At 35.7% G+C, this 17,749-nt stretch overlaps 1 protein-coding gene across 9 annotated transcripts in view; it reads left to right on the forward strand.

Annotated features, from left to right (window-relative positions):
- Positions 1-17,749, forward strand: part of Itsn1 (intersectin 1) — a 217,902-nt gene that overhangs the window by 49,017 nt on the left and 151,136 nt on the right. For 8 of the 9 annotated variants that reach the window (XR_009226226.1, XM_058577266.1, XM_058577268.1 and 5 more), the window contains exons 2-4: positions 13,965-14,024; positions 15,336-15,428; positions 16,965-17,028. Coding sequence is in view for 8 of the 9 variants with exons in the window: in XM_058577266.1 (XP_058433249.1) it covers positions 13,997-14,024; positions 15,336-15,428; positions 16,965-17,028 (185 nt within the window). In the remaining variant the exon portion in view is untranslated. Of the gene's footprint in view, positions 1-3,215; positions 3,291-13,964; positions 14,025-15,335; positions 15,429-16,964; positions 17,029-17,749 lie in introns of all 9 variants that reach the window. The other variant, XM_058577267.1, reaches the window with a different exon arrangement.

The raw sequence follows: 17,749 nt of genomic DNA on the forward strand, positions 1-17,749 counted from the left end.
ATTGAATAAAATTCCCAATAAAGATGACCAGCAGTAGGATTTTTTTTTCAGCTTCTCTCAGTTTTTCTCAGACTTAAATATGTGAAGTGAAGTGAAATGAAATGAAATATTTGATTCATCATGTACCTGTTGCCTTAAATATGATCCTATTTTCTGTTGACTACAGTCTATTTGTTTTAGTGATGCTAATGTTATTGAATGGTTTTTAGTCCTAAAACTTCCTAGTAGTGATATGTCTTGTTGTGCATAGAAATCCTCTTAAGTTATTCAGCAAAGCACACTTGGTTTTTGTTAATGACTGCATTGTTCTTCCTTCTCATTCATGACACCAGTGATTTTTCTGATATCACAGTAGGCTTTATTTTCTCAGCCTTCGTCCGTTTATCACTCATTTATAAATAATCCTCAGACATAACAGGAGGCAGTCAGCATCTGTGAGGGTCAGATTATACCTATGCAGATTTTACTGTATTGTCTCAATGGACAAATGCTTAACAGTCCTTGGCAAAGACAATAAGGGATTAAAACATCTCCATTGAGTTTTCTCCTTGCTCTAACAGGCTTTGGAAATTGGGTGTATTAGACAGAGGTCTAATTGTCATTGTTGTGCATTTTGTCAACTTTATCAATGAAGACTGCAAAGATATGAAATGATCTCTGATGTCTATGTACTTTCAAGGCTTACACAGCCAATTTAATCCTGATGAACATATTTAATAATAGAGTATTTTATAATTACTGGCCCAGATTTTTCTTTTCTTTTTAAAATATGTTTTTAAAATATATTTCTTTTTTAGTTTTTAGGTGGACACAATATCTTTATTTTTTATTTTTATGTGGTGCTGAGGATCGAACCCAGTTCCTCATATATGCTAGGCAAGCACTCTACCACTGAGTCACAACCCCAGCCTTCAGATTTTTCTTATACAATATATATGTGTTTAATTTCTCCTTTTACTGTGCTCTCTCAGTATTTAATTCATCCCATATTTAATTTATCCAATTCTAGGTGTTGCACTGTTTGTTGAAACAGGCTTAAAAATCTGTCAGGAGGCCTTCCTACTTTTTCGATCTTTTCAGTGTTGAGTGGTATTTTACATGGTTGGTGCTTTCTGTATAGTTTCTTAAGCTGAATGCTCTTTAAAACGTTCCCGTGCTTAGTCTAGACTACTGTTCCTGCAGGTGAACTGATAATCCAGGCTTGATTGCTGGGTATATTTAAAGGTATACAAGTTAATTGCTAGAGATAAAGGTAAGAGTACAGTATACTGAGCTGACTTAAGACTAAGTGTGCTTAGTCTAAGGGATGAAGTTTGTATTAATGATCTTCTTTAAATGTGTATGTGCCTTGTTATATATTGGAACTTCAGTTCTATTTGGGAGAAACTTTTTAGATTGGCTTCTTCTGACCATAATATATACTGTTATACAGATGACAATATTTTGTTTTCCCTTTACATGGTTCATTATGTTTTTTAAATGTCATAAAATGTGTGTTTTATAATAACTTTTGGAATTTCAATGTTTTTGTTCTACACGAGACCATACTGGGAAGTATGTGAGTTTAAAATAGGTTAAATGTAGACAATCTCATTATTAGTTTGGCTGGTAATCTTGAAATTATTCTATTGCTTTTATATTTAAAATAAAACTTTAATCTGAAATATTCTTCTTCCTACTCAGTGGTTCTTAAAATTATAGTTTGCTATTTGTTTTTGAACTGTGTGCTTTTTTCAGGACTAACTTTTTTTTTTTTAGCTTTTTCTCCTGAGATGATGCTTTCTTCTTTTTCTTTTTTTTTTTCCCCTATAGCTGTGTATGGGCAGAATGTCTTTATTTTATTTATTTTTATGTGGTGCTGAGGATCGAACCCAGTGCCTCACACATGCTAGGCAAGCACTCTGCCACTGAGCTACAGCGCCAGCCCTGATGTTTTATTCTTAATGATCCTTTTGAAAATGGAAGTTTATAGAAGACATGAAGTCCTTACTATCAGTGTCCTACGAATGATTATCCTGACTGCAGCTGAAGTGCTCTATAGTCTTAATTTTTTTTTAATTTGACAGAGCATAGATTATGACTTTTTAATATGACTTTGCAGCAGTTTGTGGTCTAGAAGTGGCAATATGAGCTTCAAGAGGGACTGTTAATGTCCGTTTTTCACAGGAGTTCCAGCATCTTGGCCATCCCTCCTTTTTCCTCTTTGCATTGTAGCTGTGTTTTGGGCTTTATTGTTGCTTTGTGAGTCCTCTCCTACTGTGAATGTGAAGGTATGGAGGATTTAGAAGAAGTGGGGCTAACAGTCCGCTGATGGAAGCTTTCCAGGCTAGTTACCCTGGCAGTTTTCTTTGTTGGAAATAAGCAAGAGTAAAGGGAGAAAAATCTTCTGAAATGCCAGGAAGTGTTGCCAAGTGATATGCCGACAGCTGGGCCTGACAGTGGTTGCTGGACACCGGTCATTTCTGTCTGTCCCTTCTCCCTGCTGTCCCCTGAACAACGAGCTCTCCCAGAGGAATGCCTGTTCTCTTTCTAGAAGACAGCTCTAGCCCTCAGTTTTTCTGATAGGATGTTGATGTCTTTGAATGTTTTCAGCCTTAGCAATGAGGTTCTCCTTAATCATGCTCTCTGCCTCTTCATGCAGTTTTCAGATTTTACTTGTGAACCAACTCCATCTCTCTTTTATTCCTCTTGCTCTCTTCAATGGCAGCACATACAGAGCCACTTTGAGGCTCATGACTTTCCACATGACAATAGGGCATTGATCAGGTTGGCTATATGTTTGGGATTTGTCAGTTCCTTTGTCCCTTTATTGTCTGCCTTTCAGTACCTTTTCTCTGTATTTCAAAAGAGCTTTGTGTACCTCCTCCCTTTATGTGTAATCTGGCTGGGCAACTTTCAGCTTTCTGTTCTCCTGCTCAAACAGCCATCTCGAAAGTGGAATTTGGTATATGCCTCACTTCCAAAACAGGGTGCTCTTCTAGTTTTTTCCATTCATTACAGACTTTTTTTTTTTTTAAGAAAAAGATTTCCTTGGATTTATAAAAGGTTTTCCAATTTTGAATTTTTAGAGCTACAAAACCCCTGAAAAGGAAATAATGTGAAGACAAAGACTTATTCTGTAAATATAGACAGAATAATATATCAAGCTAGACCCTCACATAATAGGATATGGATAGAGTATATTACAGATTTTTAAAAAATATTTATTTTTTTAGGTGTAGATGGACACAACACAATGCCTTTATTTTTATGTGGTGCTGAGGATCGAATCTGGGTCCTGCCCGTGCAAGGTGAGCAGTCTACCGCTGAGCCACAATCCCAGCCCCGATTTTTTTATATTCATAATAATATTAAAGTGTGGATACATTTTCATTTTTTTTCTTTTCTTTCCCTTTAACATTTCATCAATGCAAAATTTCTTTCGATTTTAATTTTGTATTCTATATTTTCCTGTTCTCTAGGGCCTTTAGCATAAAACTTAAACCTTTTGACCAACTTTAAAACAAAATTTAAAAAATATTTCTTTATAAGAGATGAATTAAATTTATTACCATAGTACCAAGAAAATTTTATTTCAAATGACTAATTCAGAATATCGGGGAGGGACACCATGAATTAAGTTAAACAGCAGGCCTGTTAAAATGCAAGCATGTGTTGAACTGTACTTTCAATATGAGAAAGTATAAGTTCTTGTGGTCTTTGCTCCCTCTGGCTTCTAATCTATAGCCAATTTTTCTTTGTGTGGGGGTAGACATTTAGTTGTTCAGTTTAGAACTGAGGGACCAGTGTAAATTTAAGAAGAGCAGGAAAGAGAATGGAAGACTAATCCATTTGTAATGTTCCATTATGTAAGATATACCCTCTCCCAAGAGTAGGTCCTTAACGGTTGAGACCAGGTGTTCTTTGCTGGAGTCCAGCATAATGGCATCTCCATATTGAAGAGCCTCAGTCTCTGCCTCTCCCCATCTGTGTGCTTTGCTTGTCTCTGATAGTTGGGACAGCTTGCTTATTTATCTAAGATAACTGTAAGATTTCTGTAAGGGAATGGCCAATAGTTGAATGACAAGAAGATAATAATGTATGTTAGTAATCTATAAATCTTTTGAACATTAGTCCCAAATTAGCCCTGTTTCTTAAATGACATTTTAATAAATAGACTGCTAATTATTTTACTACGTATTTGTTGAAGATTCCTTTTTCTGTAAGCATATATATATATTTTAATTACTGTATTTTGTTTGCATACTTATCTATCTATCTATTTATTTATTTATTTTCTCTGTTAGAGTGTGACCCCAGGTCTGACACATGCTAGACAAGTGCTCTACCACTGAGGTAGAAAATATTTTGTTTTTTTTGAGGAAGGGTCTCTCTAATTCACTCAGGCTGGCCTCAAACTTGTGACCCTCCTGCCTCAGTCCCACCCTGCTTAGTGCCTCCCCCACCCCAGTGTGTGTGTGTGTGTGTGTGTGTGTGTGTGTGTGTGTGTTTGGTGGTGGTACTAGGGATTGAACCCAGAGGACTTATATCACTTCTGACCTTTAATTTTTTTTTTTTTTTTGAAGCAGGTTCTGGCTAAGTTATTCAGGCTGCCTTGAGCTTGCTTGTGATCCTCCTGCCTCAGACTCCTAAGTAGTTTGGATTACAGGAATGCATCACCATGCTCAGCTCCCCCTTTAAAAAAGAAAAAAAAATTGGCGGGGGGCAAAATTTTCAGTTTTCAGAGAGGTTGAAAGACTAGCTGATTACATAGAGCAATTATAGTTTAATTTGATATAGTTAGAAAGAGTGTGTGTGTGTGTGTGTGGGGGGGGTATTGGGGCTTGAACCTAGAAGCATTCTACCACTGAATTATAATATTTTCACATACCCCCCCACCTTTAAATTTTGTTAACAGGGTCTAGCCAAGTTGTTCAGGCTGGCCTTGAACTTGTGATCTTCCTACCTCAGTCTCCAGAGTATCTGGGATTATGGGTGTATACAACTATGCCTGTCTAAAGTTAGAAGTTTTTGTTTATTTAGTTTTTTATGTGGTGCTGGGGATTGAACCCAGTGCCTCATGCATGCTATGCGAGCACTCTACCACTGAGCCACCACCCCAGCCCACTAGTCACTAGTATGGCAATATGTAAATCAATGGGTGTGTAATTGATGTGATTCTGCAATCTGTATATGGGCTAAAAATGGGAGTTCATAACCCACTTGAAGCAAAGTGTGAAAGAACTATGTAATGTTTTGAACAACCAACAATAAAAAAAATAAAGTTAGAAGTTTTTAATTATGCCAATAATTTAAACTTTAGAAGTGTTATTCTTCATAATCTAAATTTAGTATTTATGTGCTAGAAACTAAAATTCCTAATTATATATGCTTTCTTCTTTATTTGGTTTTCTATAATTATTTCATATTTTCTGGTAATCTCCCTGTAATCATGCTAGCAAAACATTTGAAATCAAATTAAAAAAACCGGTTGACTATGCTTTTTTATCATGTTAAATGACATTTTAATAAATAGTGTCCTAAGGATGGCCATCCTGTTTTCTAAATATATGTCTATAGAGGTCTTCTAGTTTATATACATAAGCATTTGGTAGTTTAATGTAAATACTAAAATTACAGACCAGCATTATTTGGATTTTCTGTAATTAGCTCTTTCTGAAGCTGAAATAAAGAAAGATGAAAGATTTCTCAAACACATGTTAGCTTTGGTTTAAAAATTCTAACATTATCCAGACTTTAAAAAGTACTGTCTACCTGTTTCTTCATTGCTCAATATTGAGTGTGTGGTTTTCTGTATATTCTTTTTGTATATAAATATAGGAATATTCACCTCTAAAATTATCTACACCCAGCAACAAGTTATGAAAAGTTTTAATAACTTGCCAAGTGCATGTATTTTTATGTAAAGTGTTCAAAAGAAATAAACAATCATATATTCCTTGGAAAAGATAAAAGGAAGTAAAAATACTAAGTTGAGCTGTTAATAGAGTTGGCTACAGTTAGTGAAGTCATGGATTTTCCTCTGTTTTTAAAAATTTTATGAACATGACCATCTATCCCCTTTTCATTGAAGGGAAAATTGAGGACAGTTGTGATGTAGCTACTATTGTAAACTGGAAAGTTTCAGGAGGAACAAATAGTAGTAAATGGAACAGGCTTATTTACCTACCTGGTGGCCACCCTCTCTCTGTGTTGTGTCATGCCTGGATAAAGTCCAGCCCCCTCATCCTAGCATGGCCTCTGCACAGTGCCTACACTGTTAATAGGCAGCCTGCTTGCTTCCTGGCCACAGGGCCAGGGACCTTGGACAGAAGCATTCCTTGTTTTGCCTTAAGCTTCTACATTTCTGTTTGTTTTCAGCTTAGGTGGCCTATCTGCTGCAGAAATCCTGTCACACAGTAGAACTTCTGCTTTGATTCACTATTTTTTTTTCTTTTTTAAATAAAAAACACTCTAGACTCTCTATTAGCAGCAGCAGCAGCAGCAGCAACAGCTGCTCGTTTGTGTTTTGAGAAATTGTCTACCCCAAGATCATGAACATATTTTCTGTTTTAGGTCTTACATTTGAGTTAATTTTTGTAGATTATATGGAATGTAAGTATGGATCAGTGTGGGTTTTTGTTGTTTTGTTTGTTCCACATGGTTATCCAGTTGATTCAGCTCTGCTGAAAAGACATTTTCCCTCTTTCAAGTTGCCTTTGCAACTTTGACAAAAATCAATTGGCCAAACACATGTGAGTCTATTTCTGAACTCTTTCATTGTTTGGTGTCTATCTTTACACCAGTACCAAAGGTCTTGACTACTGTTGCTTTATAGTAAATCTTAAAATCAGATAGGGTAGATCATTTAATTTGGTTCTTTTAAAAACTCTTTGGTTGTTATAGGACATTTGCTATATATTTCTGTCCTTGCCAATTTCTACTAAAAATTTTGATGGGGATTGCATAGAATGTACAGATAGATGCACTGGGAGCCAGTTACCATTCTAACTATATTGAATCTTAAAATCTCTAGACTTGAAATTTTCTTAGCAATAGTTTGTAGTTTTTAGTGCAGAGGCCATGTATATCTTTTGTTAAAAATTGTACCTAGGAATTTTATAATTTTTGATGCTACCATAAATGGGATTGTTTTGCTTAATTTTACCTTTTAATTATCTGCTTGCTAATATATAAGAATTCAGATCATCTTGGTAGTGTATGCCTGTAATCCCAGTGACTTGCGAGGCTAAGGCAGGAGGATTGCAAGTTCAAGACCAGTCTCAGAAATTTAGTGAGGCCCTAAGCAATTTAGCAATATCCTGTCTCAAAATCAAAAAATGAAAAACAGAATTAAGTTCTTTTAGGTTAATGTGAATAAACATAAAACCTGAGTGGTGGGAATAAAATAATTAAGTTTATTTACATTTTTTACCCCAGTGCTGAGGATTAAACTGATTTTTGATATATTATCTTTCATCCAGCAATTCTACTAAATTGCTGAGTGAATTTGCTAAATATTCTGCTAATATTTATATGCTAATCATTGTTTTCTAGATTTTCTATGTAAAAAAACTAGGTTGTCACTAAGGACATTTCAGTTTTTTTCTTTTCCATTCTTTATGATTATTATTATCATTTTTTAAAAAATTTTTGCCTGTTGATTTTTTTTTTTATTTTTTTCTTTCCTGGCTTCTGTGGATTTTTGCATTGATTTTCTGTTATCTATTGACTCTTTTGGGGTATCTCTTTGTATTTATTTTAATTTTTTTATAACTTTATTTATTTTTTTAATGTTGTGCTGTGAATCGAACCGAGTGCCTCTATAACTGAGCTATAGCCCAGCTCCTATATTTATTTTTAAGTAGTTCTTTTTTTTTTTTTTTTTTTTTGCAGTACTGAGGACTGTAGGTAAATGTATTTACCTAAGCTGTCATAGTATCCCTCAAATTAATACTGAACATGTCAAGTAGAATATAGAAGGCTTGTAGCCGTAGTGAGTCTTCCTCCACAGACTTTTATTCTGTGACTGTCATCTATATTTTATTTATATGGAAACACCTCCTAGACAGTGTTGCAGTAGTTACTTTTCAACAGTTTACATATCTTAAAGAGGTTAGTAAGAAAAAATAACTTTATATTCATGCAGATATTTGCCATTTCTGTTGATCTTCCTTCATTCCCTAAGATCTAAATTTCTCTCTTAATTTTCCATTTGATTCTTCTTAAATAATTTTTCATTGTCTAATGGGAAGCTGTGTCTTTCCATTCATTTTTTTGTGTTTACCTTTACGTCATGGAGGATAGGGATAATAGTTGATCTAAAGTTTTTGATATGGGCTGGGAATGTTGCTCAGTGGTAGAACGTTTGCAAGCATGTATGTGCAAGGTCCTGAGTTCAGCTCCTGGTCTTGCCAAAAAAATAAATAAAATTAATAAATGAAGTCTTTGTGAGATAATTTCAACATTTTATCATCTTAGAGTTGGCACATATTAATTGCATTTTTTAAAAATAAAAGTTACATTTTCCTACTTATTTTATATCAAGTGATTTCGGATTTTATCCTGGACATGTCAATTTCATGTGGTGTAGATTCTGTGTGCTGTGGTAAACCTTGGCAGAATGCTGTTTGTGCAGTTGATCAGGCACTTAATCTGTTTAGGTGTGGTCTCCAGGTTTTCTCTGCTGTGTGTGGAGAGGCATTCCATTCTCAGTTGAGTTTCCAAGATTAGTCTTGTACATCCACTGCTCAGGAGTGAGCCTGAGGCTAGTGTAGTTCATTTACAAAATTGGGGGAGGTCCCTTCTCTCAGCTTTCTCCTCTCTGGTTTTCTCCACATTCGATGGTCCACAGGGAACTTTTTTTGTGTTTTGCCTTGAGTTTTTAGTTTTAGTTATTTAAGCAAAAGGTCTGTGGTGGGTTTGTACTTCTCTAGCAGAATTGAAACTGTGGTGTGTGACATTTAAAAATCTTACATATGTGATTATTTTTCTAGAATATAGTGGCCCTTCACAAATTATTTTTTAAATTATAGTAATGCAGGTTGTAAATATATGTAAAAATAGGAACAAAACATTTTAAGCCTTGTTGTTATCACCATGTTTTATCCAGGTAGCATAGAACTGAAAAGGAGAAAGATTTGGAAGATTTGACTCAGTTTTTTTTTTTTTTTTTTTTCTTTTATGGTGCTGGGGATTGAACCTAGGGCCGAGTGCAAGCACTCTACCAGCTGAGCTATATCTCCAGGCCTTAACTCAGTTCTTCCTCTACATGTTGCTACTTTTGTCTGGGGTTCCCTGGGAGTTGTGGGAGGACCCAGCTGTGGATGGCATTGGAAGGACCTGGGGGCAGAAGGAAGATAAGTGGGGATATTTAATCCTCATGCTTCAGCAGCATTTGGCTGTCTGTGAGTAGGTAAGCCTGGAAGGCACACCTTCTTCCATACCTGTGAGTGATTTCGCTCTTATTAGGTTCTAACTAATAGCCAGACCACTGACTCTAAAGGAATAGGGCTTGAGTTAGAGAGGGGAAGCAAGAGAAAGGTACAGTAACACTAGTGGCAAGTGCAGGGTGGACTCTGCAGTCCATTTGCTTGTCACTTAACAGATGTAAGATGCAGGGGAAGTAGAGATAGCTGTCAGAAGGACCAAAAGATAAATATAGTCTAATGTTGGTCATAAGGCGAAGGCTTTGAGGGAAGAGATTCACATAGGACAGGTAGTTGTTTCCTAAATACCAGTGTAGGATGGTAAACAGCAAATCATCTTCGGTGCTTTGCAGGAACTGATGATAATTCAAGTATACTTCAAGTCATAAGTTGTTATACTTATGTCTAGTTATGACCCTCTCAATCAGTTAGAATGGCCTATTTTTTAATGCTTTCATTATCATAACTTAGAATTAAGAGAATGCTAGCTTCGTAAAATAAATTGAGAAGTGTTTGACCTTTTTCTGTGAATCGTTTTTGGTAACAGGTTATATTTGTTCCTAGAAGGTGAGTTCAAACTCACTTCCAAAATAATTTTTTTCTTATTCCTTTTTAATTTTATGTTTTTATATTTCCATTATATCTGTGGTGCATTATTGTTTCTTACCTTTTTAAAGGTTACTTTTAGAAATTTATAGGGAAGTAGAAGTGTATCCATTCCCTCTATATTTGCAACTTTATTGCATAGAATTAAGCATAGCATCTTTTCAAGCAGTAATTCTATAGAAAATATTAGCAAATTAAACCTAGGATAATTTAATATTAGGTAATACATCACTATAATTTAGGATGTTAATTAAAGGAAAAATACATGATTATTTTAGATTTTAAGAAGAAAATCTTCTGAAAAGAATATTTAAGCTGGCACAAGTCTGTGATCCCAGCTACTTGGGAGTCTGAGGCAGAAGAATCTTGGGCAATTTAGCAAGATCCTATCTCAAAAAAAGAGAAAGAAAGAAAAGAAGGGACTGGGGATGTGGTAGAGTACTTGCCTAGCATGCCCAAGGCCTTAGGTTCCAACCCCAGCACTCACCCCCCAGCTGTTAATTAATAAAAATGTTAAGTAAAATAGGAATAGAAGGAAACTACCTAAACACCCTAAAGACTACCAAAATACAGCTAAAAATAAACTTATTAAAATACAAAGTACTGAAAACTATCACCACAAGAATCAGAGACAATATCAGAATTACTGCTATTACAATTTTTTTTATAGCTTGATTGTATCACTTTGAACTAATAATATAAGGCTAAAATCTTTCAAGAGATTCACCTGCTAGATGGATTAGCACCAGTAAGAAAATATGGATAAAGTATAACTTGACTGGGTACAAAGAAATCAATAACTTTTTTTGTATTTTGCATGAACAATGAAGAATTGAAGTAAACCAGAATGAACATGAACAGAATGCATTTTCCTCTTCTGTATTTTGAATATTTGTTTTAGTATGATTTAAAAATTTGGGGCTTTTCATTTTTTGAATGCTCAATAAAAAGGTGTATGGTAGGTCAGTTTTGAAAGAATTTTAAGAGGACTGAGTGAGATAAAATGCATTAAAAAGTTTTGGAGCTGGGCATGGTGGCACATACTTGTAATCCCAGTGGCTCAGGAGGCTGAGATAAAAGGATCTTTAGTTCAAAGCCAGCCTCAGCAAAAAGAGAGGTGCTAAACAATTCAGTTGAGACCCTGTCTCTAAAATACAAAAAGTAGGGCTGAGGATGTCGCTTAGTGGTCTAATGCCCCTGAGTTCAATCCCTGGCGCACCCCTCGCCCCAAAAATAAGTTTTAGAAAATTACCAGGTAATTTTACCTGCCTATATAATATATGGAGTGAAAAGCAGTGAAGGAAGAGGTCAGCACCTGCAGCTTCTAAGGGACTTGTCATAAGAAGTAATCCTGTTCAAAACTGAATTCTCAGGTACCCATCTAACTATGGTGGGCTGATGACATGTTCTTCCTTCTTCTTTAAAGGTTGCCACAATCATACAGGAGGCACAATAGATGCTAACTCAGGAACAGTAGAAGATAAGATATGATGGCATAAGATAACAGTAGAGAAAATCTGGACAAAAGATTTTAGCAGTATTTTGTAAAACATAAGGGAATGAAGGAGTTGGTAAGAGAGTTCACAGAGGAGGATAGAAATTAACTCCCTACAGGAGTCAACAAAGAGGAGCTAGAGTGCTGGCTTGCCCCAGGGTGTCTTGAGAGGCTTCCACTTGCTTGGACATGCCAGGTATTCCCAAAGGCAGCAGCTTAAAATGGGAACTCTTTAAATGTCTCATTCAGATTTTTTTGGACCATAATGTTCTATACCCCTTGCAGAAAAGGGACTGCTTCAGTCTCCTTTTTTCTGGGGAGGTGGGAAAGATGCTGGTATCAGAGAAGCTCCAGGATAGAGGGGTGAAGCAAGAGGCTGACATCTGCACTCTGTAGTGTAGGAGCCTCACCTTCTCTCTCCCCAGGCCAGCATTTAGATGATGCTGTACTCTTCTCATCCCACCCAACACTTTTTCTGGCAAAGGCAGGCTGCTTCAGTGAATACTAGCATTGGGAGGTCTCCCAGTGAAAAGGCAACTCTGTGCCCCTGGTCATCGTATGGAGCAGCCATCAGTCAACATGCCTTCCTCCTGAGCCAAGCATCTGAGTTAGTGCCTCACTCTAAAAATGAAGGACTGTCCAGTTGTTGGAGGGGAAAGGAGGAGGCATGGGGTTATAAATAATGGTGGCATGTGATGATCATTATTATCCAAAGTACATGTATAAAGACATGAATTGGGGGGAATATACTTTGTATACAACCAGATATATGAAAAATTGTGCTCTATATGTGTAATAAGAATTGTGATGCATTCTGCTGTCATATGTAAATAAAAAATGAAGGAGCATCCAAGGATCATTGGATTGTGATGAAATCCTCAAAAGTGAAGGACACCTAATCAGTTAGCCTGCCAACAAACAAAAAAGGAACTTGGAGGAAATGAATGATTCACGAAATGAATGAAAATTAAGAAACAAAATGAACCAAATAATCAGTTAAAAATTTTAAAAATAGAGAAAGTACTAGGAATAGAGTCAAGAATGAGAAGGAGCTTTTGGAAATTTGAAAGTATAATAGTGGGGGGAAATTTCATGAACATATTGAAAATTGAAATCAGAGTATATTGGTACATGTGATTCTTATGTTTTTAGATCTAAATTTACCTAAAATTTTTTAATCTGAGTATTTGGTAGTCTTTTTTTCAACTTTGTGCATTTACTATGTTAAACTAAAGTGTAAGGAAAAAATATTCATTAAATCTGCATTTTTTTTAAAGTTAGGAAAGTGGACTGTCTTTGTTTCATATCTCTGTTCATGATTAGTAATGTCTAATGGGAAGTTTTGGAGCATTAGATACCTGTTTGTATTCTGAGCAAACATTCGTGGAGTATGTATTGTTTACTCCTTTCTCATAATCTTTAAACAGCAATTCAGAGAATGTTTTTCGTAGGTGAAACAGGCTGTGAAGTTAATTGCCTTTGCTCAAATCCCAGCATTGTCACCAAATGTATGGTATTGCTGTAATTACTTCTATGTTAGTCAGCTTTGTGTCACTGTGACCAAACTACCTGACAAGAATAACTTAGAAAAGGGGATATTTATTTTGGCTCACAGCTCCAGAGATTCAGTCCATATTCAGCCAAGTTCATTCCCCTGGGCCCAAAGTGAAGCAGAACATCCTGGCGGAAGGGTATGGTGGAGGGAAGCTGCTCCCCTCTGTGGTAGTCAGGAAGTAGAGAGAGGACATAGGGAAAATGAGACCCTTCCAAGTGACACCTCCAACCATGCCCCTTCTGCCTACGGTTACCACCCAATCAGTCCATTCAAATTAGGATGGACTGATTATGTTATGGCTCTCATAATCCAACTACTTAATCTTCAAATATTCCTGCATTAACACAGGAGCTTTTAGGGGACTCCTCATATACAAACCATAACAACTTTCCTTTCTTGTTCTCATTTTCCTCATCTGTAATATGGGGATGGTGGTAATAGTACCTATCTCACAGAGTTGGGATGACAGTGAGTGGAGCATAAGACCTATAAAACACCTACTACAATGTACAATTTACAACAAGTGCTCAATAATAAGCTACTGTAACCATCAAACTGATGGAGTGGTGTATCTAGACAGTTGAGGGGAGAAAAAGAAAACCTAAAAAGTAACATTTATAGCACTAATGATACAATAGGCTGTCCTATGGTAATGGTATTACTCGCCTCTGATAGCTTCAAGTTGCCAGTCTCAATAGGCATTCCTGTGTCTATCACTATATCTGACACTGAGTCTATTCAGAGAATAAAAGGATGAAACCCTTTCATTGTAACTTTGATTTGTAGAGCCATACTCCAGTTCTAGTGTTGTCTTCTGATAAAGACCATATATTAGTGTGTTTATAATTAAGTGTACAGGAGTGAATTTTTCATAAACGTAACTGTTGCATTTCAATTACAGGCCCCAATTAGCAAGGCAAAAGTAACAGAACCATGGCTCAGTTTCCAACACCTTTTGGTGGTAAGTTTTTGGAAATTTCTCTTTTTTAATGTACTTCAGGGCCAGATTTTAAAAACTTACTATCTATAATAGAAGATTTCAGAAAAAAAAAAAAAAAGTAGAGTGAATTGGCCAGCTCTTGTCTAGCATGTGTGAGGCCCTGGGTTCAATTCCCCAGTGCTGCTAAAGGATAAAAAGGGGAGGGGGGACAAAATTAGAGTGAATAATAAGTCAGACCTCATGTACTCCATCATATGGCTTCCATAATTATCAACTCATGGCCAATATTGTTTCATCTGGATTCTTTTGTAGCAACTCCCAGGCATCATTTTATTTCATCCATAAATATTTTAGGATGTTTATCTAGAAGATAACATTTTTAAGACATAACTATAATACCATTATCAAACTTATAAAAATTTATATACTACGTTGTCATACCTATAAAATTTATAATTACTTTCCCTAATAGTCTTGATATTTTTTTTTGCTAAGGTTGTTTTTTAAATTTGGATCCAAATAAAGTTCCTGTGTTGCAGGGTAGTTCATCTGTCTCCTAAGTCTCTTGGTTTGTGAACTCTTCCCTCTGTCCCTGTTTTTTCTTTACAATTTATTTGGTGAAGTATCTGGATCATTTATTCTCTACTTTTTCAAAGCCTGAATTTGAAGTGTGATATTTTTACTTATTTTACTTTAGTTTATCTATTTGAAACATAACAATCTGCATAAAATATGTTTTCAGGTAATTTTTCCTGACCTTATTAGGAAATTGTTAAATGCTGTATTTTTTTGGTCCTGGAGATTGAACCCATGGCCTTACACATTTACCTATTTCATAACTTTTCACTATAACATTTAAGGCACCTGGCGGTGCAGTTTTAAGTTTTAATTAATCTGTTGGTTAGATATATGTAAATGAATTATGAATTCACTATCTTCATAAATCCTGACTATAGGGTTATAGACAAGCTTCTAAAAAAGGAATTTGTGGTGGCTATGGTTTGTAGCTCAGTGGTAGAACACTTGTCTATCATGTGTGAGGCACTGGGTTTAATTCTCGGTTCCACATAAAAATAAAAATGGTATTGTGTCTATCTACAACTAAAAAAAATGAATTATGCCAATTTGGTTTTGGTTCTGCTTTCCTTAGATTTTCTAACTTTATATACATTCCTTCCAAAGACAAGCAGATGTTATTTTATCAAACCATTTATTACACATTGACAGAACCTGGAAGTGCTATGGATTGTGTGTGTGTGAAAGTGCTATGGATTGTGTGTGTGAGCATCTTGTTTTTCTCACTGAATAACTTATCTTTTATTTGGCCTGTAGGCAGCCTGGATATCTGGGCCATAACTGTTGAGGAAAGAGCGAAGCATGATCAGCAGTTCCATAGTTTAAAGCCGATATCTGGATTTATTACTGGTAATGGGAGTCATTATTTTTATAGTCTTACTTGACATTAGTGCATATATTTGTAGAAATCTATTATGTACATATAACCAGAGGTTGGCACATATAACCAAGGAGACAGTTGACTTGTTTTGCTATTAACCGTGAGCCTGTAATTTATGATTGCTTTTCTCCTATCCATTCAAACTTTGTTTGTATTCTTTGTGCATATCAAGCCACTTACTTGTCTGGGGCATATCACTGATGGCAACTGGTTACCTTCAAAGGACCAGGTTGTTTTCTTTAAGTAAGGGAGGGGTAGACTGTGACTCTAAAGCTGAAACACTTGCTCACTTTTCATCCTGAGCTGGTTTGGGAAACTGTTAACAGATTCTGAACATTTTTTAAAAGGGACTTTTCCTATCTCTCTAAAGTTCCTTTCATATGTTGCCTTTTCTGCTATCTTTCCTGTTTGATTACTCTTCAGGAATTCACTTTAGGAAAAATGGGTTATGGATTTCCTGGGGAAATATTTTTGCTTGTGTTTGTATCATAGCTCTCCCTAATTTATTTTCATAATTGATGTAATTGTTTTATATTTTCCATAAATATATAAGAAGTACCCCAAATTTGGAGCATTAGGTATTGAGAGTAGCAAAGAATGTTTTATAAAGTAGAAATATCCGGGCTGGGGTTATGGCTCAGTGGAGGAACATTTGCCTAGCACGCATAAGACTCTGGGTTTGATCCCCAGCACCAAATAAAAAATCTAAATGAACAAAATAAATGTATTGTGTCCATCTACGACTAAAAATATAAATAAATAAATAAATAAATAAATAAATAAAGTAGAAGAATGGCTCATCAGTTGTTTCCTAAGGATTCCTGTAGATCTGTAGATGTGCTTTGTCATTGTGCTAGTTAGCTTTCCATTATTTGTAACAAAATATCTGAGATAATCAACTTAAGAAAAGGTTTATTTGGCTCATATTTTTGGAGATTTCATTCTGTGACTGAGTAGCACTGTTGATTTGGGCCAATAGTGACACTGTACTTTATGGTGAAAGTGTTTGATAGAAAAAACCTGTTCACCTCAGGGCCTGCTACAAAAGAAAGGAAAAGGGCTGGGTCCCTTTATCCCATTTGGGGGCACACCCCTGATGATCTGAGACCACCCACTTGGCCAAACCTCTTAAAAGGTTCCAACCCCCCCTTTTCCCCAGGACCAACTTGATGACTAAGCCTTTAACACAGTGGCCTATGGGGGACATTCAGTATCCAGTCTAGAGTATTCACAAGGGGTAGCTAACTTCTTAGTAGCATATTAAAGTGGACAACCTATCCCAGCAAATAGTTGCCCTTTCTGAGATGATTTTTTAGAGCCTTCAGGTTTTGGGTTAGTGCTGATGGTTTCATTCTACTGTTGCTTATAGGTTCACCATTTGGCTTTTATCATATGTTCAATTCAATATTTATAGGATTATCACTCTTATTTTTGTGATTTTTTTGCTAGGAGTGGAATTCCAGCAACTTTTGTTTTTTCTGAAACTTTTTTCACTTAATTTACAGGTGATCAAGCAAGGAACTTTTTTTTTCAATCTGGATTACCTCAGCCTGTTTTAGCACAGATATGGTAAGTTGCAATTTTGCATAGCAGAATGTAAAAGACAGTATTGTCCAATTCGGTTTATTTGTTTGGTATTTTGGTTTCTTATTCTATATAGAAGGAGTATATATCTGTTTAGTCTCAAACAATCTTATTTCTTATCAGAGAAATTCTTCTCAAAAGTATCTTTCTGATTTAGAAGTTTAAAGAGGAGGTGACATTTAAATGGTGGCACTGCTGTGTCAAAAAGTCAGACTTCCACTTGAAACTTTGAAATTTTGATATTTTTTTTCCTAATTATTTTGGCCAGTTTTTTTTCTGACCTTCTGCTAAATAAATTTGTGATGACTTTCTTTTTTTTTTTACTTTTAGTAATAGCTCTTGTTAGGAAAAAGAAAAAAAAATAATATCTGTAGGAATCTGTTCCCAAAAGAAATATCTTTTTTTTTAACTTTTTAAAACTTTTTTAAAATCCTGATTTGTTATATATGTCAGCAGAATGCATTTCAATTCATAGTATACATACAGAGCACAATTTTTCTTGTCCCAGTTGTACACAAAGTAGAGTCACACTATTTGTGTCTTCATACATGTACTTGGGGTAATGATATCCATCTCATTCCACATCTTTTCTGTCCCCCTGCCCCCACCCTTCCCCGCCCTCCCCTTTGCCCTATGTAAAGTTCCTCCATTCCTCCCTTGCACCCCCCCCCCATCCCCTATGGATCAGCATCCCCGTATCAGAGAA

This window comes from Marmota monax, unplaced genomic scaffold (genome assembly GCF_021218885.2).
Source record: "Marmota monax isolate L192 unplaced genomic scaffold, Marmota_monax_Labrador192_F-V1.1 WCK01_AAM20220418_F8-fsc00125, whole genome shotgun sequence".
Lineage (NCBI taxonomy): Eukaryota > Metazoa > Chordata > Mammalia > Rodentia > Sciuridae > Marmota > Marmota monax.